At 47.1% G+C, this 26,963-nt stretch overlaps 1 protein-coding gene across 1 annotated transcript; it reads left to right on the forward strand.

Annotated features, from left to right (window-relative positions):
- Window positions 1–12,860: 12,860 nt before the first annotated feature.
- LOC122420512 lies at window positions 12,861–21,475 on the forward strand (the record flags this gene model as incomplete). The annotated part of the gene is given in 4 exon segments (XM_043435653.1): window positions 12,861–15,119; window positions 15,216–16,238; window positions 16,700–16,874; window positions 21,348–21,475. Coding segments are annotated over 4 exon segments (3,585 nt in total), but the record flags the coding sequence as incomplete, so codon positions are not given.
- Window positions 21,476–26,963: the final 5,488 nt, after the last annotated feature.

The following is a 26,963-nucleotide window of genomic DNA, read 5'->3' on the forward strand; positions in this document are numbered from 1 at the left end:
TCTAAAATTTCTTTCAACCTCCAGCTAACTTTAAGATGCTGTAGAAGGCCAAGGATTCTCAGAGAGAAATACTTTTTGTTAGTTTGTTAAATTACATGGGGGCATCCCAGGTGGCTCAGCGATAAAGAATTCCCCTGCCAATGCAGGAGACGCAGGAGGAGGTGTGGGTTTGATGCCTGGGTCAGGAAGAGCCCCTGGAAGAGGGCAAGGAGTTGGACATGACTGAACAAGCTCAAGCATGTACATGCATAAGTTATGTGGTTTCTAAAAGTCTAGGGCCTGTGTACTGTACCCCACAGGCTCCTCTGTCCTTGGGATTTTCTTGGCCAGAATACCGGAGTGAGTTGTCATTGCCTTCTCCAGGGACTGTCTTCCCAATCCAGGGATCAGACTGATGTCTCCCGCATTGGCAGGCCCCTTCTTTACCACTGAGCCACCAGGGAAACTATAGTTATTTTCCTTTGTCCCCCAAAACCTTGGCTCTCTTAATTTTGAAATATGACCTGTGCGGTGGGTGGGAGTGCCAAGAACTTCAATGTGCTGTTGAATAAGCTGTAAAATTAATATCTATTCACTGCTCATGTCAAAAGTGGTATGTACATCGGACCTCAGAAGCTGCCTGTGGGGTTCTTTCAAAACAGCTCTGCCCGTACTCAGAAAGTTAATGTATTGGTTAATGTTTTAAGTAAACATTTCCTTTATTTTATTTTTTTTAATTGATTTATTTTTACTGCATTGGGTCTTCTTTACTGCCCAAGGGCTTTGTCTAGTTGTTGTGAGCAGGGGCTGCTCTTCGTTGCGGTAGGCAAGCTTCTGTTGTTGCAGAGCATGGACTGTAGGTCAAGCAGGCCTCAGTAGTTGAGGCATGTGGAATCTTCTCGGATCAGGGATCGAATCCATGTCCCCTGCACTGGCAGACAGATTCTTAACCACTGGATCACCAGGGAAGTCCCTCCTTTCCTTTCTTGCTTTTTGTGCCAACTATGTGGAAAACATCTGATTACTTTTGTTTAGTTTCATTCATTTGTTTTAAAACTTTATGAAGATGAATGTTTTATGACTTTTCTCTTTTGCACAATATGGTGTGACTTTACCCATGTTTTTCATGGCTATGAATTTGTTGCAGGAAGGGGTGAAGAGGTAAGGGGAGAGGTCACAGCCTTTAAAAGAACGACATGTCCATAGGAGGTGACTAAAACTGGTTAGAACCAAGTAAGTCCAAGATGGCGTAGGATTTGACTTCCTGTGGACCTTTTGAACCTCATTATAGTCTCAGTGGAATACATTAGCATCTAAATATCACCACCAGTGCCATGACAGTTCTAAGGCTAATCATGAAAGTCCAAAAAGTGGGTGGTGGCCCAATTCCTGAACATCTGTGCCACTTCCCCCATAATGGTTGGAATAATTCTCCTACACATTAGCCTGTGAAATTACCCAGGGCGTAAGAAGCAACCTCATCATATTTTGAGGCCTCTCGCTTTTGAGATGGCCCACACTCTGTGGAGTGTTTCTCTCTCAGTAAATCCAGTTCTTACCTATCTCTCACTGAATTCTTTTTGTGAGGAGACATCAAGAACCTGCACTTCATTAAGATCTGAGACCAGATGTGCGATCTCAATTAAAAGTCCCCATGTGGGTTCTGGCCATTTCAAGTCCTGGTATGTGGGTTGCAGGGTCTCAGAGGCACCCCTTCCTGGGCCTGAGAGTGGGCTTTTGTCTAACACTCAGAAATGAATTGTTACAAGGGACACAGGTGCTGACAGAGCAAGAGGCTTTATTGGAAAGGGGCACCCAGGTGGGGGCAGCAGGGTCAGGGAACCCAGGAGAACAGCCCCACCACGTGGCTCCAGTTTTATGGTAATGGGGTTAGTTTGCGGGTTGTCTCTGGCCCACCTTTCTGACTCAGGGTCCTTCCTGGAGGCACACACATCTCCCTGCCAAGATGGATTCCAGTGTGAGGGATTCTGGGAGGTCGGCAGGACATACCATCTCTTCCCTCCTCTCAGACCCTCGTGAAATCTCCCAGTTAGTTTTCAGAGACAGCACCTCGGTCTTTCTCAGGACCTTCTGTTGGTAGGCATCCCAAGCAAGTGGTTGTCATTGTACTTGGCCAAGGCAGGCAGTTTCAGTCAACAGTTCCCTAACACATGGTTTTTCCTTTCTTGTGCTTTATTCTGTAGGTGTGAATATATGAGTAAAATGTCTTTGTAAGTACTCCTGTGGAAAGCTCTTCTTTGTTTATGGATTGTTTTTTCTTTATTTTTCTTTTTGCCCTGTTTCCTATATTTATAAACATTACTGCTGTAGCCATACCTGCCATGTGTTCTGGGGTATATACAGCCTGCATTTTCTAATGTATGTGTTAAAATTATTGTATTTAAATGTACATTTCCACTTTTTAATTTTGTTTTGCTCTCTCTTACTAGTGTTCACTTAGTTCTATGCATGAAATTATTATATATTATACATGTTTTATCTATTCCATTTGTAGATTTTGAAACACTTATTATACAGTACATAAACTTACAGCTTTACACATACACACGTTTAGAGGGGTTTTTTTTTTACAAATAATTTTTATTAGAGTATAGTTGATTTACAATGTTGTGTTAGTTTCAAGTGTACTGGAAGTAAATCATATATACAAATACATATATCCACTCTTTTGTAGATTCTTTTCCCATGTGATTCATCAGTATTGAGTAGAATTCCTTTGCTATATACTGTTAAGTTCTTATCAGTTAGCTATTTTATATATAGCAACAAGTTCAGTCGCTAAGTTGTGTCCAGCTATTTGCAACCCCATGGACTGCAGCACACCAGGTTTCCCTGTCCTTCATTGTCTTCTTGAGTTTGCTCAGATTCATATCCATTGGGTTGGTGATGCTATCTAACCCTCTCATCCTCTGCCGCCCTCTTCTCTTGCCTTCCATCTTTCCCAGCATCAGGGTCTTTCCCAGTAAGTCAGTTCTTCACATCAAGTGGCCAAAGTGTTGGAGTTTCAGTTTCAGCATCAGTCCTTCCAATGAATATTCGGGACTGATTTCCTTTAGGATTGACTGGTTGGATCTCCTTGCAGTCCAAGGGACTCTCAAGAGTCCTCTCAGCACCACAGTTCAAAAGCACCAGTTCTTCGGGGCTAATCCTTCTTTATGGTTCAACTCGCCATTCCGTACGTGACTACTGGAAAAACCATAGCTTTGACTAGATGAACCTTTGTCAGCAAAATAATGTCTGCATTTTCATACGCTGTCTAGGTTGGTCACAACTTTTCTTCCAAGGAGCAAGTGTCTTAATTTCATGGTTGCAGTCACCATCTGCAGTGATTTTGGAGCCTCCCAAAATAAAGTGTGTCACTGTTTGCATTGTTTCCCCATCTATTTGCCGTGAAGTGATAGGACTAGATGCCATGATCTTAGTTTTTTGAATGAGAGTTTTTAAGCCAGCTTTTTTACTCTCCTCTTTCACCCTCATCAAGAGGCTTTTTAGTTCCTGTTCACTCACTTTCTGCCATTTGAAGTTGTTAATATTTCTCCTGGAAATCTTGATTTCAGCTTGAGCTTCATCTAGTCTGGCATTTTGCATGATGTACTCTGCATATAAGTTAAACAAACAGAGTGACCTAAATAAACAGCTTCCCTGGTGGCTCAAATGGTTAAGAATCTTCCTGTAATGCAGGAGACCCAGGTTCTAGCCCTGGGTCAGGAACCTCCCCTAGAGAAGGGAATAGGAACCCACTCCAGTATTCTTGCCTGGAGAATTCCATAGACAGAGGAGCCTGACTTGCTAAAGTCCATGGAGTCACAAAGTTGGGCACGACTGAGTGACTTAATACTTTGACTTTCAAACAGAGTGACAATATACATCCTTGTAATCTTTTCCCAGTTTTGAGCCAGTCCTTTGTTCCATGTCCAGTTTCAACTGTTGCTTCTTGACCTGCATACACGTTTTCTGAGGAGGCAGATAAGGTGGTCTGGTAGTCCCATCTCTTTTAAGAATTTTCCACAGTTTGTTGTAATCCACCCAGCCAAAGGCTTTATTGTGGTCTAGGAAGTAAAAGTAGATGTTTCTCTGGAATTCTCCTGCTTTCTCTATGATCCAGTGGATGTTAGCAATTTGATCTCTGGTTCCTCTGCCTTTTCAAAACCCAGCTTATCCATATGGAAGTTCTTGGTTCATGTACTGCTGAACCCTTGCTTGAAGGATTTTGAGCATGACCTTACTAGCATGTGAAATGAGTGGAATCATGGTAGCTTGTACATTCTTTGGCACTGCCCTGTCTTTGGGTTTGGAATGAAAACTGGTCTTTTCCAGTCCTGTGGCCATTTCTGACTTTTCCAAATTTGCTGACATACTGAATGCAGCACTTTAACAGATTCATCTTTTGGGGTTTTAAATAGCTCAGCTGGAATTCCTTCACTTCCCCTAGCTTTGTTTGTAGGAATGCTTCCTAAGGCCCATTTGACTTCTTACTCCAAGATGTCTGGCTCTAGGTGAGTGGTCACACCATCGTGGTTACCTGGGTCATTAAGATCTTTTTTGTATAGTTCTTCTGTGTATTCTTGTCACCTATTCTTATTTTCTTCTGCTTCTGTTAGGTCCATACATTTCTGTCCTTTATTGAGCCCGTCTTTGCATGAACTGCTCACTTGGTATCTCTAATTTTCTTGAAGAGATCTCTAGTCTTTCCCATTCTATTGTTTTCCTCTATTTCTTTGCGTTGTTCACTTAGGAAGGCTTTCTTATCTCTCCTTGCTATTCTTTGGAACTCTGCATTCAGTTGGGTATATCTTTCTCTTGCTGCATTGCTTTTTGCTTCTCTTCTTTCTTCAGCTCTGTGTAAAGCCTCCTTGGACAACCACTCTGCATTCTTGAATTTCTTTTTCTTTGAGGTGGATTTGGTCATTGACTTGTACAGTGTTACGAACCTCTGTCCACTGTTGTTCAGGCACTCTGTCTGTCAGATCTAATTCCTTGAATCTGCTTGTCCCTTCCACTGTATAGTCGTAAGGGATTTGATTTAGGTCATACCTGAATGGCATATGGTTTTCCCTATGTTCTTCAATTTAAGTCTGAATTTCACAATAAGGAGTTCATGATCTGAGCCACAGTCAGCTCCAGGTCTTGTTTTTGCTGATTATATAGAGCTTCTCCATCTTTGGCTGTAAAGAATATAATCAGTCTGATTTCAGTATTGACCATTTGGTGATGTTCATGTGTAGAGTCCTCTCTTGTGTTGTTGGAAGAGGGTTTACTATGACCAGTGCGTTCTCTTGGCAAAACTCTATTAGCCTTTGCCCTGCTTCATTTTGTACTCTAAGGCCATGCTTTCCTGTTACTCCAGGTATCTCTTGACTTCCTACTTTTACATTCCAATCTCTTATGAGGAACATGACCTATTTTTGGTGTTAGTTCTAGAAAGTCTTGTAGGTCTTCATAGAACTGGTCATCTTCAGCTTGTTCAGCAGTAGTTGGAATTACTACTGTAGTAATCCACAGTTGGATTACTGTGATGTTGAATGGTTTGCCTTGGAAAAGAACTGAGATCATTCTGTCAGTTTTGGGATTGTACCCAAGTACTGCATTTCAGACGCTTATTGTTGACTCTGAGGGCTATTCCATTTCTTTTAAGGGATTCTTACCCACAGTAGTAGATACAATGGTCATCTGAATTAAATAAATTCCTGTCCATTTTAGTTCACTAATTCCTAAGATGTTGATGTTCACTGTTGCGTCTCATGCTTGACCACATCCAGTTTACCTTGATTCACAGACCTAACATTCCAGGTTCCTATGCAATAGTGTTCTTTACAGCATTGGACTTTACTTTCATCACCAGACACAGCCACAACTGGGCGTTGTTTCTGCTTTGGCGCAGCCACTCCATTCTTTCTGGAGCTGTTGGTCATTGCCCTCTCCTCTTCCCCAGTAGCACGTTGGACACCTTCCGATCTGGGGGGCCCATCTTCCAGTGTCGTATCTTTTTTGGCCTTTTCATACTGTTCATGGGGCTCTTGTGGCAAGAATACTGTAATGGTTTGCTGTTCTGTCATCCAGTGGACAGTGTTCTGTCAGAACGCTCCCCTATGACCCGTCTGTCTTGGCTGGCCCTGCACGGTACGACTCATAGCTTTGTTGAGTTATACAACGAAGTTATACAACCCCTACACCACGAATATATATACACACACACACACACACACACACACACACACACATATATATATTCCGTGGTATTTAGCTGGTAAAGAATCTACCTGCAATGCAGGAGACACTGCTTTGATTCCTGATTTGGGAAGATCCCCTGGAGAAGGGATAGGCTACCCACTCCAGTATTCGTGGGCTTCCCTTGTGGCTCAGCTCCTAAAGAATCCGCCTGCAATGCGGGAGACCTGGGTTCAATCACTGGGTTGGGAAAATTCCTTGGAGAAGGGAACAGCTACCCACTCCAGTATTCTGGCCTGGAGAATTCCATGGACTGTTTTTTCCATGGGGTTGCAAAAACTTGGACATGAATGAATGGCTTTCACTTCACTTCACCATGACAAGGCTGTGATCCCTGATTTATATATAGGGATATTTATATGTGTTTATATATTTATATTTAATATTTATAAATATATTTAAATATATATATATTTTTATATATCCCAATTTTTCTACTTCTCCGTCTGCTTCATCCCTGTTTTCCCCACTGGTAACAAGTTTGCTTTTCATATATGTGGGTCTATTTCTGCTTTGTAAACAAGTTCATTTGGGTTTTTTTTTCCTTCTTTTTTCATATTTGACATATAAGGGATATCATGTGGTATTTGTCTTTTGCTGTTTGACTTACTTCACTCTGCATGACAATCTCTAGGTCCATCCTTGTTGCTACAAATGGTATTACTTTGTTCCTTTTTTATAGCTAATAGTCCACTGTATCAGTTTAGTCACTCAGCCATGTCTAACTGTTTGTGATCCCGTGGACTGCAACAACGCCAGGCCTCCCTGTCCATCACCAACGCCCGGAGATTGCTCTGTCTCGTGTCCGTCAAGTCGGTGATGCCATCCAGTCATCTCATTTTCTGTCATCCCCTTCTCCTCCTGCCTTCAGTCTTTCCCAGCATTAGGGTCTTTTCCAGTAAGTCAGTTCTTCGCATCAGGTGGCCAAAGTATTGCAGTTTCAGCTTCAACATCAGTCCTACCAATGAATATTCAGGACTGATTTCCTTTAGGATGGACTGGTTGGATCTCCTTGCAGTCCAAGAGACTCTCAAGAGTCTTCTCCAACACCACAGTTCAAAAGCATCAGTTCTTCAGCACTCAGCTTTCTTTATAGGCCAACTCTCACATCCATACATGACTATTGGAAACACCATAGCTTTGACTAGACTGGACCTCTGTTGGCAAAGTAATGTCTCTGCTTCTTAATATGCTGTCCAGGTTGGTCATAGCTTTTCTTCCAAGAAGCAAGTGTCTTTTAATTTCATGGTTGCCATCACCATCTGCAGTGATTTTGGAGCCCCAAAAATAAAGTCTGTCACTGTTTCCATTGTTTCCCCTTCTATTTGCCATGAAGTGATGGGACCAGATGTCATGATCTTTTTTGAATGTTGAGTTTTAAGCCAGCTTTTTCATTCTCTTTCACTTTCATCAAGAGGCTCTTTAGTTCCTCTTTACTTTCTGCCCTAAGAGTGGTATTATCTGCATATCTGAGGTTATTGATATTTCTCTCAGAAATCTTGATTCCAGCTTGTGGTTCATCCAGCCTGGCATTTTTCATGATGTACTCTGTGAAGGAGTCTTTTGGGCCTAGAAAAGAAAACAACAGTCTCAAAGGCCCTTGTTGAATCATCTAACTTCAGAGAAAACAAAACAGAAGTTTAGTTCCGCCCTGGTGCTCCATGCTGGTTGCATCTGTCTGGGACTTATCACCCCCTGTCCAGAAACCTTCCACCCCCAAAACCTGCCCAGAAGACTTATCACCCCCTGCCCAACTATAAATGTCATCTCAACTAAAGAATACTCAAAATATCCCCCCTGATTAACGTTTCCCTTATCACTTCCACAAACCTCCCTATAAATATGAAGCCTCCCTGATCCCTCTTGGTGCTCAGCCTGGTCATTAGGCCGACTGTCACCCCTTCTTGCCTGAATAAAGATAACCTACTTCTGTTGAGGTCATCTTTCCTTTTCTGCCTCGGCCCAAATTATACCTTACACTCTGCATATAAGTTAAATAAGCAGGGTGACAATATACAGTCTTGACATAGTCCTTTCTCGATTTGGAACCACTGTATTGTTCCATGTCCAGTTCTAACTGTTGCTTCTTGACCTGCATACAAATTTCTCAGGAGGCAGATCAGGTGGTCTGATACTCCCATCTTTTGAAGAATTTTCCAGTTTGTTCTGATCTACACAGTCAAAGGTTTTGTCATAGTCAATGAAGCAGAAGATTTTTTTTTGAAACCCTCTTGCTTTCTCGATGATCCTACAGACGTTGGCAATTTGATCTCTGGTTCCTCTGCCTTTTCTAAATCCAGCTTAAACATCTGAAAGTTTGCAGTTCACATGCTGTTGAAGCCTGGCTTGGAAAATTTTGAGCATTACTTTGCTAGCATGTGAGATGAGTGCAATTCTATGGTAGTTTGAAAATTCTTTGGCAGTGCCCTTCTTTGGGATTGAAATGAAAAGTGACCTTTTCCAGTCCTGTGGCCACTGCTGCAGTTTCCCAATTTGTTGGTATATTGAGTGCAGCACTTTAATAGCATCATCTTTTAGGATTTGAAATAGCTCAACTAGAATTCCATCACCTCCACTAGCTTTGTTTGTAGTGATGCTTCTTAAGGCCTGCTTGACTTTGAATTCCAGGATGTCTGGCTCTAGGTGAGTGATCACACCACCATGATTATCTGGGTCATTAGGATCTTTTTTATGCTTCCCTGGTGGCTCAGATGGTAAAGAGTCTTCCTGCAATGCGGGAGACCCGGATTCGATCCCTGAGTCGGGAACGTCCCCTGGAGAAGAAAATGGCAACCCATTCCAGTATCTTTGCCTGGAAAATTCCATGGAAGGTGAAGCCTGGAAGGCTACAGTCCTTAGGGTCGCAAAGAGTCAGACACGACTGAACGACTTCACTTTCTTTCTGTGTATTCTTGCCACCTCTTCTTAAAATCTTCTGTTTCTGTTAGGTCCATATCATTTCTGTAGTTTATTGTGCCCATCTTTGCATGAAATATTCTCTTGGTATCTCTTAATTTTCTTGAAGAGATCTCTAGTGTTTCCCATTCTGTTGTTTTCCTCTATTTTGCACTGATCACTGAGGAAGGTTTTCTCCTCTCTTATTGCTATTCTTTGGAACTCTGCATTCAAATGGGTATATCTTTCCTTTTCTCCTTTGGCTGTAGCTTCTCCTCTTTTCTCAGCTATTTGTAGGACCTCCTCAGGCAATCATTTTTTTTTCTCTTTTTTTAAAATTCATTTTGTCTTTTTACATTTCTTTTTCTTGGGGATTTTTTTTGGGGCGGGGGGGAGATCGCTTTGATCCCTGCCTCCTGTACAGTGTCTCAAACCTCCATCCATACTTTTTCAGGCACTGCTTATCGTGAGGCTGCCAGGACTAACGCCATGACAAGCGGCCCAGACTAGGAGTAGGCCTAAGTCTCAGTTCCCCGAAATGGTAAGATTCCCTACCCCCATCAGGCCACCTGGAACCAGCCAATCAACATGCGCCCAGTAAGAAAAAGGGAACCTATCAGGGGAAGAGCTGAAAAGCCCCCTGAAAAGCCCGCGAACGCCCAAGTTTGAAAAAAGCCCGCCAAAGTTTGGACCAATAAAATTGCTTTGCAACCATGTAACCAATCCGCTTAAGCCAGCTATCACCGGCTTATGCTCACCCTATAAATTTGTGTAACAGCTTGGGCTCGGGGCCCTCTGATCCCGCACCACTGCGTTGGATGCGGCAGGAGCCCTGACTCGAGTCAGCAATAAACTTCCCTTTTTGCGAGTTGCATTGTCTTGGAGGCCTTCTCTCTTCCCACTTGGAGATTTGGACATCGGGCATAACATTTGAGGGCTCGTCTGGGATCCCTTGACCAGGGGAAGAGAACACTTCCAGGACAGAGGGGAAGAATAGATAATAGCACCGGTGCTCAGGCAGGACAGGAAGTCCAGTGTAAATCCGAGGCCCTGCTGTGAGGCAGGAAGGTATCTGGCACAGGAGAAAGCTTTCTATGGGGGGTTAGGAACTCACCCTGACATTAGGTCTGGTGGGGGAATGGATTGGACGTTCCAGCCGGCGCAAGACCGAGGCCAGCGAGCGCGCTGGAAGGCAGCCAGCTCTGCGGGAAGGAGAGTTCCTCTCCTGAGCCCGAGTCTGGTGAGCAGTGGACACCATTCGGTAAGGTGAACCTAGTACCGGGAGGCAAGAAAACTCAAGGGGCCCGAAAACCCAGCGCTGTGTTGTCGGCCGACGTTTGTCTGTGCGTGTGTTTGTCTTTGGCTCTCCGTGTTTGTGTGTGCCGGCATTGTCTCTGGTCTCGTTCTCTTCGGTGCATCATTCTTTTCTCTCTCTTCTGACTTATTCTCCTTCTCCCCTTCTTCTCTGATCTGCCCTCAACTCCTACTCTTTTCAGGAGTTTCAGTGAACAGGCGAACGGTTGTGGGGGCAATTGATGAGTCCCAGCCAGGGCTACACTCTGGCAGACTCTGAAGGCCCTACAATAAGTGAGCCTCAGTAACTAGAGCCCAACCGGGTGAAACTCTCCTTTAACATCCTTAACTGAGGACGTGGCCTAAAATTCTTTCTGTGGGCACGGGTCAGGCACTTAAAGGCCATTAGGGCGCCTGCCACTTGAAGACTCCCGTGAGAGGATAAGGGGGTCCGGAACGGGCTAGAAACCCCTAGGGTGCCCGCCCCCAGCAAGAAAACTTCCGTGCAATGACGCAGGCACATAAACAGTTCCAAAAGCATACCATAAGCCCAACCTCTTGGCCGCCACCACTCCCGGTAGGATTTTTGGTGGTCGTTCTCAGTGACTTCTTCTCTCTCTCTCTTCCCTACCATTTATTCTTTGACCATGGGTCAGGGAGAATCTACCCCACTTTCTCTCATGACTGACCATTTTTCGGATGTCAGGGCCAGGGCCCATAACTTGTCTTTACTAGTCAAGAAGAGTAAATTAATAACCTTTTGCTCTGCAGAGTGGCCCGCCTTCAGGGTTGGATGGCCTCCGGAAGGCACCTTTTAACCGTCCATCAAACAGGCTGTGAAGGAGAACATTATGGCTCCTGATCCCTGGGGCCATCCGGGTCAGGTCCCCTATGTCATGGTCTGGCAGGATCTAGTGGAAAATCCGCCCAAGTGGTTAAAACCTTTTGTTCACAAACCTCCTAGTTCTTCCAATTCACAGGTCCTGGTGATGGAGACCCCCCCCCCGGAGGAAACCAAAAAGAAAGAGGACCCAAAACTAGTCTTTCAGGAATCATCTTATCCAAACCTGATAGATCTAGAAATGGAGATGAGGCCTCTGCCATATGTGCCCCCCTTGCAATTCCCTCCGAGGAGAGAAGCTCCCACGGGTGAACCAAGAGGACTAGGAGGGCCAACGGGAACCGACCATGAGGGGGGACCAGCATTAGGGACCCGGGGGAGAACTAGGGGAGATAGGGGTGGGCAAGACCCTGGGGACCCAGAGTTACCTTCATCCACTGTTCAGGCACTCCCCATCCGAGTGGGACCAGCTAACCCAGACGGAGAGCGAACCTATCAGTACTGGCCCTTTTCCACGAGTGACCTGTACAATTGGAAGACCCCAAACCCTCCTTTCTCAGAGAAACCCCAAGGCCTCATTGACCTCTCAGATTCCATTTTGTTCACTTACAACCCCACCTGGGACGGTTGTCAGCAGCTGTTGCAGGTGCTCTTCACCACAGAAGAACGGGAGTGAATTCTGGCAGAGGCGTGTAAACGGGTCCCGGGGGCCGACGGGAGGCCAACCGCCCAGCCTCATCTCGTGGACGAGGGGTTTCCTCTGTTGTGGCCTAACTGGGATTTTGAGCGAGTGGAAGGTAGGGAGCGTCTCCGAGTGTACCGCCAGACTCTAATGGCTGGCCTGCGGGCCACAGCTAGGAAGCCAACAAATTTGGCAAAGGTAAATTTAGTAAGGCAAGAGCCCACTGAGAGCCCGGCAGCCTTCCTAGAGAGGCTGATGGAAGCTTTCAGGCAATATACACCTATGGACCCCCAGGCTGAGGAGTCACGCGCTGCATTTCTGTTAGCGTTTGTAAATCAGGCAGCCCCAGATATCAGGAGGAAATTACAAAAGATAGAGGGATTGGGAGAACAGACAACACAAGATTTACTGAAAGCAGCTGAAAAGGTATTTAATAGTAGAGAGACCCCAGAAGAAAGGAAAGAGCGAATTCGACGGGAGGAAAGGGAATTAGCTGAGAAGATCAGGACGGAAGATAGGGAACATAGGGCGAGGGAAAACCGGAAGAACCAGAGGGAGCTAGCCCAGATTCTTTTTGCGGGGATAAAGGCCGGAACAGAATTGAGGGAACCTCAAGACCCCTGGACGGGAGAAAAAGAGAAACCAAAAAGGCAGGCCCTAAAGAAGGATCAGTGTGCCTACTGCAAAGAACAGGGGCACTGGAAAAACGAGTGCCCTAAGAGGGACTCAAGGAGAGGAATGACCCAGAGAGAGAAAACCCCCCCTGGAACTCGAGTTCTGTGTGCGGGGGAAGACAGTGATTAGGGGAGTTAAGACCCGGCACCCCTCCCCGAGTCCTGGGTAACCATACATGTGGAGGGGAAACCTGTTGGCTTCATGGTAGATACTGGCGCCCAACACTCTGTTTTAAATAAAAAACTGGGACCAATGTCTAAGAAATCCAGCTTGGTGCAAGGAGCCACGGGGACAAAAAGATATTGTTGGACTACAGAACGAAAAGTGAATCTGGGGACCCACCAGGTGTCCCATTCGTTTTTGGTGATACCAGAATGCCCAGCCCCTCTACTTGGACGGGACTTGTTGACTAAAGTTAATGCTCAGATCCATTTTGACCCTGGGGAAATGTCAGTCACGGATGGACTTGGACAGCCGATACATGTCTTGTCTCTAGCTTTAAGAGATGAATACAGACTTTTTGCGCCTAAGCCCTCAGAGGTCATAGCACCAGATGTACAACCGTGGGTCCATAAATACCCATTGGCCTGGGCAGAAACAGCAGGAATGGGACTGGCCAAACAGAGACACCCGGTCGTCATTGAGCTAAAGGCCAAGGCGATTCCTGTGAGGGTGAAACAGTACCCTATGAGCCAGGAAGCTCGGCGGGGGATCACTCCCCACATTCGATGGCTCATGGAGGCTGGAATTCTCAAGCGGTGCCAATCCCCTTGGAACATCCCCTTACTGCCGGTGAAGAAGCCAGGGGGGACAGATTACAGACCTGTCCAAGACCTGCGAGAAGTCAACAAACGGTTGAGTGACATACACCCTACTGTCCCTAACCTGTATACCCTCCTGAGCAGTCTGCTGCCTGAGTACACTTGGTACACTGTGTTGGACTTGAAAGATGCCTTTTTCAGCCTACCCCTGGCGGCCCAGAGCCAGGAGATGTTTGCCTTTGAGTGGACTGAGGGGGAAGGCCAACCGGTAGTACAGCTAACTTGGACCCGCCTCCCACAGGGGTTCAAGAACTCCCCTACCTTGTTTAATGGGGCTTTGAGTGAGGACCTCTATGAATATCGGACTCACCACCCAGAGGTCATCCTGCTGCAATATGTGGATGACCTTATCTTGGCTGGAACCACAGAGGAGGCATGCAGCCATGCCACCGGGGACCTCTTACAGACCCTAGGCACCTTGGGGTATCGCGCTAGCGCAAAGAAGGCGCAAATAGCCCGGCAAGAGGTCACCTACTTGGGGTACAAGATCAAACAGGGGCAAAGATGGCTAACCCAGGCCATGAAAGAAAAAATATTGCAGATACCAGAGCCCAAGACCCCCCGCCAGGTGAGAGAGTTTCTGAGGACTGTTGGATATTGCAGACTGTGGATCATGGGGTTTGCTGAGAAGGCCCGGCCCTTGTATGAGGGAAGTAAAGAGACCCCAAACTGGACTTGGACTGAGCCAATGAAACAGGCTTTCCAGACATTCAGACAGGCCCTACTAGAAGCCCCAGCCCTTGCCCTGCCTAACCCAAATAAGCCATTCCAGCTGTTTGTAGATGAAAAGCAAGGAACAGGAAAGGGGTTCTTGACGCAACAATGGGGACCGTGGAAGCGGCCGGTAGCATACCTTTCGAAGCGATTGGACCCGGTGGCCGCTGGGTGGCCCCCTTGCCTTCGCATCGTTGCAGCCACTGCCCTCCTCGTCCGTGACGCTGACAAGTTGACGTATGGACAGCAGCTCTTGGTTTACACCCTCCACGCCATCGAAGGGGTTTTAAAGCAGCCGCCGGGTAAGTGGATCTCCATTGCCCGCTTGACACATCACCAGGCCTTGCTGCTCGATGCCCCACGGGTGCGTTTTCAGACCCCTTGCTTCCTGAATCCGGCCACGCTCCTACCTAACCCAGAGAAAGACCGCCCTCTCCATGACTGCAGTGAGATATTGGCTGAGGCCCTGGTGGCACGAAAAGACTTAACTGATGTACCCCTAAACAACAGTGAGCTAGTATGGTTCACCGATGGGAGCAGCTATGTAAAAGATGGGCAAAGGAAGGCGGGAGCCGCCATAGTTGATGATTCAGGACAGACGATATGGGCTGAGACACTTCCCCCAAACACTTCTGCGCAAAAAGCAGAATTGATTGCCCTAATACAGGCTCTGGAGCGAGCCAAAGGGAAGAGAGTCACCATTTTTACTGACAACCGATATGCTTTCGGCACTGCCCGTATTCAAGGTCCAATATACCAAGAAAGGGGATTTCGGACAGCTGAGGGAAAGGTCAAAAATTTGCCCGAGATTCGCAGGCTCCTGGAAGGTGTCCAACTGCCCCGGGCAGTAGCAATAGTACATGTCCCCGGTCACCAGAAAGGAGAAGACCCTAAGGCACGGGGCAATCGTGCCGCTGATGCGGCCGCTCGAGAAGCGGCCAGCCGGGACTACGCCGCCCCCATATTAGCCGTGGGAATTCCATCTCCTGGTATGGGGACTTTGCCACCAGTTCCCAAATATGCCCTCCCTGATCTCGCCTGGATCAACGAGGATACCACTCTCCAGAAGGATGACAAAGATGGATGGTACCGAGATCAAAACAACAACCTGATATTACCTGCTATCCTGGGTCGTCACCTATGTGAACACCTGCACACAACTACACACTTGGGAGAGAAAACGACCTTAACACTTCTCCAGACGGCCTGCCTGAGGTTCCCTCGACAAAATGCAACTGTACGAGAGATAATCCAGGCTTGCAAAGCATGCCAGCTGATGAGGACAGGGAAAAAGCACACTGGAACGCGGTACCGAGGGGAAGAGCCAGGGCAACACTGGGAGATAGATTTCACTGAGGTAAGACCAGGCAAGTACGGGTATCGCTATCTGTTGGTTCTGGTAGATACCTTCTCGGGGTGAGTGGAGGCCTTCCCCACTAAGGGAGAGACAGCAATAGTGGTTGCTAAAAAGATCTTAGAGGAGATAGTGCCTAACGGGCTGCCAGTGACTATGGGCTCTGATAACGGACCTGCCTTTGTGAGCCAGATTGTACAAGGGCTGGCCCAAGCTCTGGGGACAAAATGGAAGTTATATTGTGAATATAATCCCCAGAGCTCAGGACAGGTTGAGAGAATGAATCGGACCCTAATAGAAACTTTGACAAAGTTGGCAATAGAGACTGGCGGGGACTGGGTGACCCTCCTTCCCTTCGCACTCTTTCGGGCGCGTAACACCCCTTATAAGCTGAATCTTACCCCTTTTGAGATTCTGTATGGAAGACCCCCTCCTGTGTGTCCTATTTTCGAAGGAAAATGCCTGCCACCCCCTACTTTGGGACAATTCCAGCAAACTATGATGGCATTAAGTAAAGTGCATAACCATGTTTGGAAATTGATTCGAGAGATACACGAGGGCCAAAATAAGGGGGCCATCCCCTCACATAATATTGGCCCGGGTGATTGGGTTTGGGTAAAATGGCACCAATCTAAAGTATTAGAACCTAGATGGAAAGTCCCTTATGTTGTTCTCCTTACCACTCCTACCGCTGTCAAGGTCGACGGGATTGAACCCTGGGTTCACTGCAATCACGTGTGGCAAGCCACACCGGAAGAACAGGAAAAAGCGCGAGCAGAATGGAAGGCGAGTCCTCACCCGTCAAATCCTTTGAAACTGAAACTCGCCCGCTGGGAGGCCTCCTAATTCTCCTGCTGATGGCAGCTCTCATCGACCCAGGAGCGACCAGTCGCAACCCTCATCAACCTGCTAAGATCACCTGGAGACTCAGCGACGGGCAGACTCATGAGCTGCTCAACGAGACCTCAGGAATCCACCCTCCAAACACCTGGTGGCCCGATCTATATTTTGACCTCACCGGACTCTATGGGGAAGATACGCTTTGGGATAAGTACTATAGAGAGGGGATAAAATCGGGGGGCCTAGGGTTCTATGCTTGCCCGGGCTACATAAGAAATAACTGGAAAACCTGTGGTGGCATGGAAAGCTGTTATTGCAGGAGCTGGAGCTGTGTGACCTCTTGTGATGGACCCCAGCGGTGGGATGTCGGAAACAGAGATCTAGTTAGCTTCACCTTCAAGGACCCCAGACACCTGGGGCCTCAGGTACGAGTACAGTTTAACCAGGAACGGGCAAAAGAGGAAAACCGCTGGACATCGGGACTGACTTGGGGTTTTCAGCTTCACGTAAATTGGCCCGGCCCTTACCCAGGTGAGCTTTTAATCATTAGACAGGTTATTGAACCAGTGCAGGTACATAGTGTAGGTCCCAATCTGGTCAAGACATCACAGGGGCGTCAGGCGATCCCCAGGCCAACCAGCCCTAGACCAAGCTCGCCGGAGACACTTAGCAACTCCCCTACTTTGAGCCCTGGGTGGAACCCAGCGGTAACCCCAGGCCCCCTGGCTATTACCACTAGCTCAACGAGTCAGGACCCCCTGTGGGCTTTAGTAAATGCAGCCTTTACAGCTTTAAACTATACCAACCCTAATGCAACCCGATCCTGCTGGCTTTGTTATAATCTTCACCCCCCCTTCTACGAGGCCATAGGCCTCAATGTCTCTTACAACCTGTCTTCAGGCCAGAACCCACCCCAATGCCGATGGGAAGAGCGTAAGGTTGGCCTCACAATGAGTGAGGTTTGGGGACAGGGACTCTGTTTGGGCACAGTGCCACGTGACAACGCTCCCCTTTGTGCCCGGACTGTTGGTAACCTAAGTTTACATGGCACAAACTGGATTGTGCCAGAGGTTGAGGGTTGGTGGATTTGTTCACACACTGGGCTAACCCCATGTTTAAATGTGAAGGTTTTTAACCAGAGTCAAGAATTCTGTGTCCTGATTGGTATAATGCCAAAAATCTTATACCACTCTGAAGAGGTTATGTACTCACATTGGAAACGGGAAATGCTAAGACAAAAGAGAGAGCCAATCAGTGCGATCACCATGGCAACCTTGTTCAGTCTTGGGCTGGCAGGAGCGGGGACAGGAATAGCTTCACTTTCTCTGCAAGGCCAAGGGTTCTCTTCCTTGCGAGTTGCTATAGATGAAGATATAACTCGCATAGAAAAATCAATCAGCCACTTGGAAAAGTCTCTGACTTCCTTATCTGAGGTGGTCTTGCAAAATAGGAGAGGATTAGACTTGGTTTTTCTTCAACAGGGTGGGGTTTGCGCGGCCCTGGGAGAAGAATGTTGTTTCTATGCAGACCATAGAGGAGTGGTAAGAGAATCTATGGCAAAAGTGAGAGAAGGGCTGGCGCAACGAAAGAGGGAACGGGAGGCCCAGCAGGGATGGTTTGAGTCCTGGTTTCAATGCTCCCCCTGGCTGACCACCTTAGTTTCCACCCTCCTGGGCCCACTTATAGTGCTATTATTAATACTCACATTTGGCCCTTGTATTTTAAATCAGCTAGTGTCATTTATTAAAGAACGTCTAAACACCATTCAGATTATGGTATTGAGGCAACAATATCAGATGGTAGCCCAGGATGAAGAGAAAGATTCCTCTACAGAAACAACAAGACGTGGGGGAATGTGAGGCTGCCAGGACTAACGCCATGACAGGCGGCCCAGACTAGGAGTAGGCCTAAGTCTCAGTTCCCCGAAATGGTAAGATTCCCTACCCCCATCAGGCCACCTGGAACCAGCCAATCAACATGCGCCCAGTAAGAAAAAGGGAACCTATCAGGGGAAGAGCTGAAAAGCCCCCTGAAAAGCCCGCGAACGCCCAAGTTTGAAAAAAGCCCGCCAAAGTTTGGACCAATAAAATTGCTTTGCAACCATGTAACCAATCCGCTTAAGCCAGCTATCACCGGCTTATGCTCACCCTATAAATTTGTGTAACAGCTTGGGCTCGGGGCTCTCTGATCCCGCACCACTGCGTTGGGTGCGGCAGGAGCCCTGACTCGAGTCAGCAATAAACTTCCCTTTTTGCGAGTTGCATTGTCTTGGAGGCCTTCTCTCTTCCCGCTCGGGGATTTGGACATCAGGCATAACACTTATCAGATCTATTTGTCACTTCCACTGTATAATCATAAGGGATTTGATTTAGGTCATACCTGAATGGTCTAGTGGTTTTCCCTACTAGTTAGAGGCCCATTATCAGTTAGAGGCCCATTACACTCAGGAACTCAAGAAGAATGCTCATTTGTCTTCAAGGGAGAGGAGGCTTGACAAAACTCCATTTGTTAGTTTATCCTGAATGTGCCTGGAAATTCAGATGATACTAGAGGAGCCACTTGCCTGTATCTGGAGGAATCCTAGAACTTCTCATCCCGGAGCATGACGCGTCTGTTACACGCCAGGAGCCTGGGATATGGAGGCCCCATCTTCCTCTATGGTTCCCCTTTCTAAAGAGGTGGCTCCATATGTTAGGGGGGAAAAAAACCCTTGGCTGTGAGAACTCTTTGTGACCCCATGGACTGTAGCCCTACAGGCAAGAATACTGGAGTGCATTGCCATTTCCTCCTCCAGGAGGTCTTCCCAACCCAAGACTCCAACCCACATCTACTGCGTCATATGTGGGTTCTTTACCACTGAGCCACCAGTGGGCCGGCGCGCCTTGCTAGTTTTCTGCGAAGAAAACCACCGCACTGAGATCAAACTGCCCCTGCTTCCGCCCGTGCATCGGGGTCCAGGCCCCCAGGCCCTCCCGCTGTCCCAGGCCCAGCCTTTCATGAATATGCATTTATGCATGCCCCCAGGAGTACTTCTTCCCTAGTGCAGGGCTTGGCGAGCTAGCTTCCTGTCTCTTTGTCACAAGGAATAAATGCCTCTGAATTACCCGAAAGTTCTTGGTGTGTTCCCTGGCTATGCACGCCAAGGGAAGGAACCACTGAACTCGGTAACATGAAGATGCACTCAGCACAACTTGGAGGTCGTGCACAGACATCCTAGGGGCACTGTGGTAGGGTCTGCAGGCTGACACCCCTCTGCAAGCCTGCGCACACATGCACATTCCTCCACGTCACGACAGAAGAGGCGTATGAGAGTTGTGAGACACGAGAACACGACCAGGGTATGCGACACACATCAGAGGCTCGTGGGAATGGATGGGAGTGTGAGGACACAAGTGCACACAGGCTCCAGGGAGCAGGCATGGGAGAGGGAGGCCCCAGAGCCTGGTGTGTGGGTCACACACAGGACCACAATCACGCACATGGATGAGTGTGACCAGGCAGCCTCTACCTGGCTGGGAGACAGGCCCGTCCTTCCCCATCCTAGCACCACCCTTGCAGGTTTGATGGTGTGCTGATGGCTGGGGCAGTCTGAGCGTGGGTTGGAAAAGAGTTTCCAGATGCAGTATTTTAGAAGAGAGTTTATTGAGAGCAAAAGGAAGAGGTAGTCGGGGGCGCTGAGAAGACAGCAGGCTGACTTCCTGACAGACAGGGAGAGCCGACGCTTTTGTGGGGTTTTGGCCAATTTTTATAGGCTTGGGATAAAGAAAATTCTTATGGACAGAGATGGCACTAAGTCATTGGTCCGGGCTCTTTTGGTGCCCACTTGGCCTAATATGGAGGTGGGAACTGGCTGATTAGGGACAGGATGGGTCATGACAAACAAGATGGCCCATGACAGTGGTTGCCATGGAGATGGGCTGATTCTGCCCAGTCACCTCTGCCTAGGGTTCTACATTGATGGTGCTCGGAACAGGAGCCGGTGCTCACCTTGCATCCCCGGCAGACTCACGTTTGAAGACCAGTTGCACACAGGAGCAATGGACCCACGTGCGGGGAGCAGCAAACCTTATGGGAAATGCCTGCTGTGAGGGCCCAGTCTGAAGGGCACAGAGCTGGCGACAGGGCTGGGGGAGGAGATGGTCTCTACTGGAGGGTCAGCGTGCGCCGAGTGAGTTTCAGTGACAGTGGATTAAGAACGGCTTGGGGAAGGGAAGAGCTATTTATCTGGAGTGTTAGCCATTGTTTGGATGGTTTGTTTTACCCAGAGGGGCAGAGATGATCACCGAGCTGTGTGACCGTCTTGGGTGAGTCCTAATTCTTCCTCCTGGTGTTTCTTCAAGTCTTTCCTCTCGAGGGGACAAGCATTTCTAAGACTACCTGAGAAGTTTGCTATGTATTGAATTGCAGCTACACAAATCCTAGTAAAATACATAACTAAATTAAATTGCAGAAAAAAATTCCATGTTTCCCAGGTGGCATTAGTGGTAAAAAATAAAATAAAATAAAAAACACGTGGGCCAGTGCAGGAGACATAAGAGACACAGGTTCGGTCCTTGGGTTGGGAAGATCCCCTGGAGGAGAGCATGGCAATCCACTCCAGTGTTCTTGCCTGGAGAATCTCATGGACAGTGGAGCCTGGATATCTACAGTCCACAGGATCGCAAAGGGTTGTGTAACAAGCGACTAACCATGCATGCAAGGTAAATTCCTGTTAAATTCAGAAAAACAAACACGGAGAAGAAATCTCACGGCTTAATATTATTAAAGCTTCTGGGCGATCCCACAGGTCTGTCTCTAACTTCCACAGTGTTTGGTCAGGACAGACCCAGGATGCTCCTTCCTTCAGCCTCCGATCCCCCTCCAACCCTTTATTCACTCGTAACCTCCAGGATCACCCACTCAACATCCTTGGACTCTGGGACCAGCCAACACCATTTTCTGAGCTGAGCTGCTTATTGCCAGCCAGCTGTGAGCTTCCAGATTCAGAATAATTTCTCCGCCCAGATGAAGGCGACGTCACCCGCCTGGTCAAGGTGCATCTGAGGGCCTCCTACCTACCTCTGAGGGCTTCTCTTTCCACCCCCGACGAGGAGGTGGCTCTGGAGGGGGTGGGCCACGGTTCCTCAGATTGACGAAGGAGAAGCAGGAGGTCCCCGAGCCTCTCGAAAATGCAGATCCAACGCTGTGGCTGCACCTTCTTCCAGGATGTGCAGAAGTGGTCTGGGGATGAGGGGGTCAGACCCCGGACGCCATGGGGCCACCCTGCTCACTGAGAAGAACCTGAGCCAGGCCTTCGTGGGTCCCCAGGCCCCAGGTTTTCCCCATGCCGACTCCACCTCCCTGACTTCCTGGAGCCACGTCCTGCACAAGCAGGTGAAACTCAGATAATGATGGTTGCCCACCTGACCAACCTCCACAGGCTGGCTGGTCCCCAGGCTGGGCTGGGTGAGTTTCTCTTCCAAAGGTTCAGCCTCAAGCCGAAACAATCAAAGGGAAACCACAATGCTTTTTGCAGAAAAAAAGAAAAAAGTTTCTGTGAAGTGTTATAAAGAGCCTAGAACTTTACCAGGCAAACCAGGGTGAGCCCGTAGCATGTGTGAGTCCCACAGTCACGCCTGTAGTCTGATGCCCCCAGGACGCTCTTATCAGTCAGGATGTTTTCAAATTCCCTTCTATGGCTGGCAAAATCTTTGAGGCTAATTTCAAAACTGGATTAAATAATCAATGTGACCTTTGGTTTTAAAAAAAAGTATTGTCCACAAAGATATAAATATAACAAGTCCTCACTCTGAGCCCTCCTTGGCGCCTTTTATATAATCAAATGCACACTCTGTGTTGCCAAGGGCACAAACCCTCCTGTGGTGTTCTATCCTATGTTGTTAGGACACACACAGCTCTCAGTGAGAAAATAATCATTTTTCCCTGCTAAATGTGCAATGTCTGAAGAATAGCTTGTGGTTTCTATATTCTTTGCGAAAGTAGCATTTTGAAGATGTACACTCTTTTAGCTCCTTTTAGCTCACAAGATTGTAGCAGGGTTGTAGCTGTACCTGAATCTGAGTCCTGGGATCCATGAGTTGGAGATGGCGGAGAATTCACTCTCAGGAAATGATCCTTGGTTCAAAGCAGAGAGTTGTTCTTTCCATTCCTGTGAGCGCTTTGGGACAAGGGGCCCCGTAAAGAGACCGCCCCCCCCCCCCACCCAGAGCCAGAATTAGGAATGAGCTGCATCTCAGTGGGCAAAGGGCCCACTAGGGTTCATTCTATCATCCAGTTTTCTCTGCATCATCTTCATGGCTGTGGTTACTCAGAGGGGGGCCCCAGTGGCCTGGATGCTCCACACAGCAAGCACCGAGCTCTGAGGGGTGGGATGACATGGACCACAGAGACATGAACAGGGAAGAGGGGCATCATTAAGAATCGTACACATACGTGAGAGCAGATGCGAGCAATGGAACATCTCTGTTACCAAGACAGAGCTCATGAGCGAGAGAATGGGGGAATCTTGATGTTGTCAGACAGGTGAGTAGGGTGGTGGTCCCTGTGTCTAGACAGCTTTGATGCAGGAGAGAGAGGAGTTTCAGACCCTTCTGAGCTCTGCTGATAACCCGGGCCTGGGTGACTTTGAGGGTAGAAAAATCAACCCAACAACTACAAGGCAATCAAATATACTCACCAAGAAGGGATATCTCCACGAGCTGCCTGCAGAAGCAGCTAGAGTCATCTGGTCCAGAGCTGTTTATCACCTCACCCAAAACTGTCTTGGGTGGGGGGAGGGAGACATCCCAAAGTCAGGAGGCTGCTGAGCCCTCCAGATGAAGGGTAAAAGTGTCACTTTCTACATGTACAGTGACTCACATGCACTGCGTCCATGCCATGTAGTGGAGGAGGGAAGGCTCCATAACAGATACTGGCAAGGTTCCAGGCAGGTCCCAAAGGACAAGGCTACCGTGAAAGTCTCCAGTGGACTTGGGACTTAAGAGAAGTTCCCTAGGATGTCTGGATGCTTGCAGTTCAATTCCTGGCTGATTCCTCCTTCACAAAGACTAACCTCCAGAACTTTGCTGTGTGATTATGTAGGACAAGGAAAGAAGTACATTGCCCACACAGCTAAGATGTTTCCCTGATTTAAATGTACTAGTGCTGTTTCACACTGTTCATGGGGTTCTCAAGGCAAGAATACTGGTTTGCCATTCCCTTCTGCAGTGGACCACGTTTTGTCAGAACTCTCCACTGTGACCTGTCCATCTTGGGTGACCCTACACGGCATGGCTCATAGTTTGAGTTAGACAAGGCTGTGGTCCATGTGATCAGGTTGGTTAGTTTTCTGTGATTGTGGCTTTTAGTTTGTCCTCTGATGGTGAAGGATTAGAGGCTTATGGAAGCTTCCTGATGGGAGACACTGACTATGGGGGAAACTGGGTCTTGTTCTGATGGGCGGGGCCATGCTCAGTAAATCTTTAAACTGTTTTCTGTTGATGGGTGGGGCTGTGTGCCCTCCCTGTTGTTTGACCTGAGACCAAACTATGGTGGATGTAATGAAGATAATGGCAACTTCCTTCAAAAGGGCCCATGCATGCACTGCTGCACTCAGCCCCCCGACCCTGCAGCAGGCCACCACTGACCCACGCCTCTGCCGGAGACTCCCAGACACTCACAGACAAGTCTGGGTCAGTCTCTTGGGTCACTGCTCCTTTCTCCTGGCACCTGGTGCACACAATGTTTTGTTTGTGCCCTCCAAAAGTCTGTTTTCCCAACCCGTGTAAGTTCTGTAATCAAGTCCCACTGCCCTCCAAAGTCAAATTCCCTGGGGGTTCTGACATCTTTCTGATACTGAAAGATTAATTCCCCAGGTCAGCAGGTGCCCAATATGCTACTGGAGAATAAGGGAGAAATAACTCTAGAAAGAATGAAGAGACATCAGCCAAGGTGAAAACAATACCCAGTTGTGGATGTGACTGCTGATGGGAGTAAAGTCTGATGCTGTAATGAACAATATTGCATAGGAACCTGGAATGTTAGGTCCATGAATCAATGCAAATTGGAAGTGGTCAAACAGGAGATGGCAAGAGTAGACATCGACATTTTAGGAATCTGTGAACTAAAACAGAGTGAAATAGGCGAATTTAATTCAGATGACCATTATATCTACTACTGTGGGCAAGAATCCCTTAGAAGAAATGGAGTAGCCCTCATAGTCAAAAGAGTCTGAAATGCAGTACTTGGGTGGAATCTCAAAAACGACAGAATGATCTCTGTTCCTTTCCAGGGCAAACCATTCAACATCACAATAATCCAAGTCTATACCCCAGCCAGTAACACTGAAGAAGCTGAACTTGGCCGGTTCTGTGAAAACCTACAAGACCTTCTAGAACTAACACCCAAAAAAGATGTCCTTTTCATCGTAAGGGACTGGAATGCAAAAGTTGGAAGTCAAGAGATACCTGGAGTAACAGGCAAGTTTGGCCTTGGAGTACAGAATGAAGCAGGACAAAGGCTAACAGAGTTTTGTCGAGAGGACGCACTGCTCATAGTAAACACCCTCTTCCAACAACACAAGAGAAGACGCTACACATGGACATCACCAGATGGTCAATACTGAAATCAGATTGATTATATTCTTTGCAGCCAAAGATGGAGAAGCTCTATACAGTCAACAAAAACGACCTGGAGCTGACTGTGGCTCGGATCATGAACTCCTCATTACAAAATTCCAGCTTAAATTGAAGAAAGCAGGGAAAGTCACTGGACCATTCATGTATGACCTAAATCAAATCCCTAATGATTATACAGTGGAAGTGACAAATAGATTCCAGGGACTAGATCTGACAGATAGCATGCCTGAAGAACTATGGATGGAGGTTCCTGACATTGTACCGGAGGCAGTGATCAAGACCATCCCCAAAAAAACAAATGCAAAAAAGGCAAAATGGTTGTCTGAGGAGGTCTTACAAATAGCTGAGAAAAGAAGAGAAGCTAAAAGTAAAGGAGAAAAGGAAAGATATGCCCATCTGAATGCAGAGTTTCAAAGAATAGCAAGGAGAGATAAGAAAGCCTTCCTCAGTGATCAATGCAAAGAAATAGAGGAAAACAATAGAATGGGAAACACTAGAGATCTCTTCAAGAAAATTAAGAGATACCAAGGGAACATCTCATGCAAAGATGGGCACAATAAAGGACAGAAACGTTATGGACCTAACAGAAGCAGAAGATATTAAAAAGAGGTGGCAAGAATACACAGAAGAACTATACAAAAAAGATCTTCATGACGCAGATAACCACGATGGTGTGATCACTCACCTAGAGCCAGATGTCCTGGAATGTGAAGTCAAGTGGGCCTTAGGAAGTGTCACTACAAACAAAGTTAGTGGAGGTGATAGAATTCCAGTTGCACTATTTCAAATCCTAAAAGATGATGCTGTGTAAGTGCTGTACTCAATTTGAGAGCAAATTTGGAAAACTCAGCAATGGCCACAGGACTGGAAAAGGTCAGTTTTCATTCCAGTCCCAAAGAAAGGCAATGCCAAAGAATGCTCAAACTACACACAAATGCACAATTGCACTCATCTCACATCCTAGTAAAGTAATGCTCAAAATTCTCCAAGCCGGGCTTCAACAGTACATGAACTGTGAACTTCCAGATGTTCAAGCTGGATTTAAAAAGGCAGAGGAACCAGAGATCAAATTGCCAACATCCATTGGATCTCAAAAAAGAAAGTGAGTTCCAGAAAAACATCTACTTCTGCTTTATTGACTACACCAGAGCCTTTGACTGCGTGGATCACAACAAACTGTGGAAAATTCTTAAAGAGATGGGAATACCAGACCACCTGACCTGCCTCTTGAGAGACCTGTATTCAGGTCAAGAAGCAACAGTTAGAACCAGACATGGAACAACAGACTGGTTCCAAATTTGGTAAGGAGCATGTCAAGGCTGTATATTGTCACCCTGCTTATTTAATTTATATGCAGAATACATCATGCAAAATGCCAGGCTGGATGCAGCAGAAGCTGGAATCAAGATTGCCAGGAGAAATATCAACCTTAGATACACAAATGACATCATCCTTATGGCAGAAAACGAAGAGGAACTAAAGAGCCTCTTGATGAAAGTGAAAGAGGAGACTGAAAAAGCTGGCTTGAAATTCAACATTCAAAAAACTAAGATCATGGCATCTGGTCCCATCGTTTCATGGCAAATAGATGGGGAAACAATGGAAACAGTGAGAGACTATTTTTTTGGGCTCCAAAATCACTGCAGATGGTGACTGCAGCCATGAAAATAAAAGATGCCTGCTCCTTGGAAGAAAAGTTATGACCACCCTAGACAGCATATTAAAAAGCAGAGACATTACTTTGCCAACAAAGGTCCGTGTAGCCAAAGCTATGGCTTTTCCAGTCATGTAAGGATGTGGGAATTGGACTATAAAGTTGAGCGCTGAAGAATTGATGCTTTGGAACTCTGGTGTTGTGAGAAGACTGTTGAGAGTTCCTTGGACTGCAAGGAGATCAAACCAGCCAGTTCTAAAGGAAATCCGTCCTGAATATTTATTGGAAGGACTGATGCTGAAGCTGAAACTCTGATACTTGGCCACCTGATGCAAATAACTGACTCATTGG

This window comes from Cervus canadensis, chromosome 18 (genome assembly GCF_019320065.1).
Source record: "Cervus canadensis isolate Bull #8, Minnesota chromosome 18, ASM1932006v1, whole genome shotgun sequence".
Taxonomy (NCBI): Eukaryota; Metazoa; Chordata; class Mammalia; order Artiodactyla; family Cervidae; genus Cervus; species Cervus canadensis.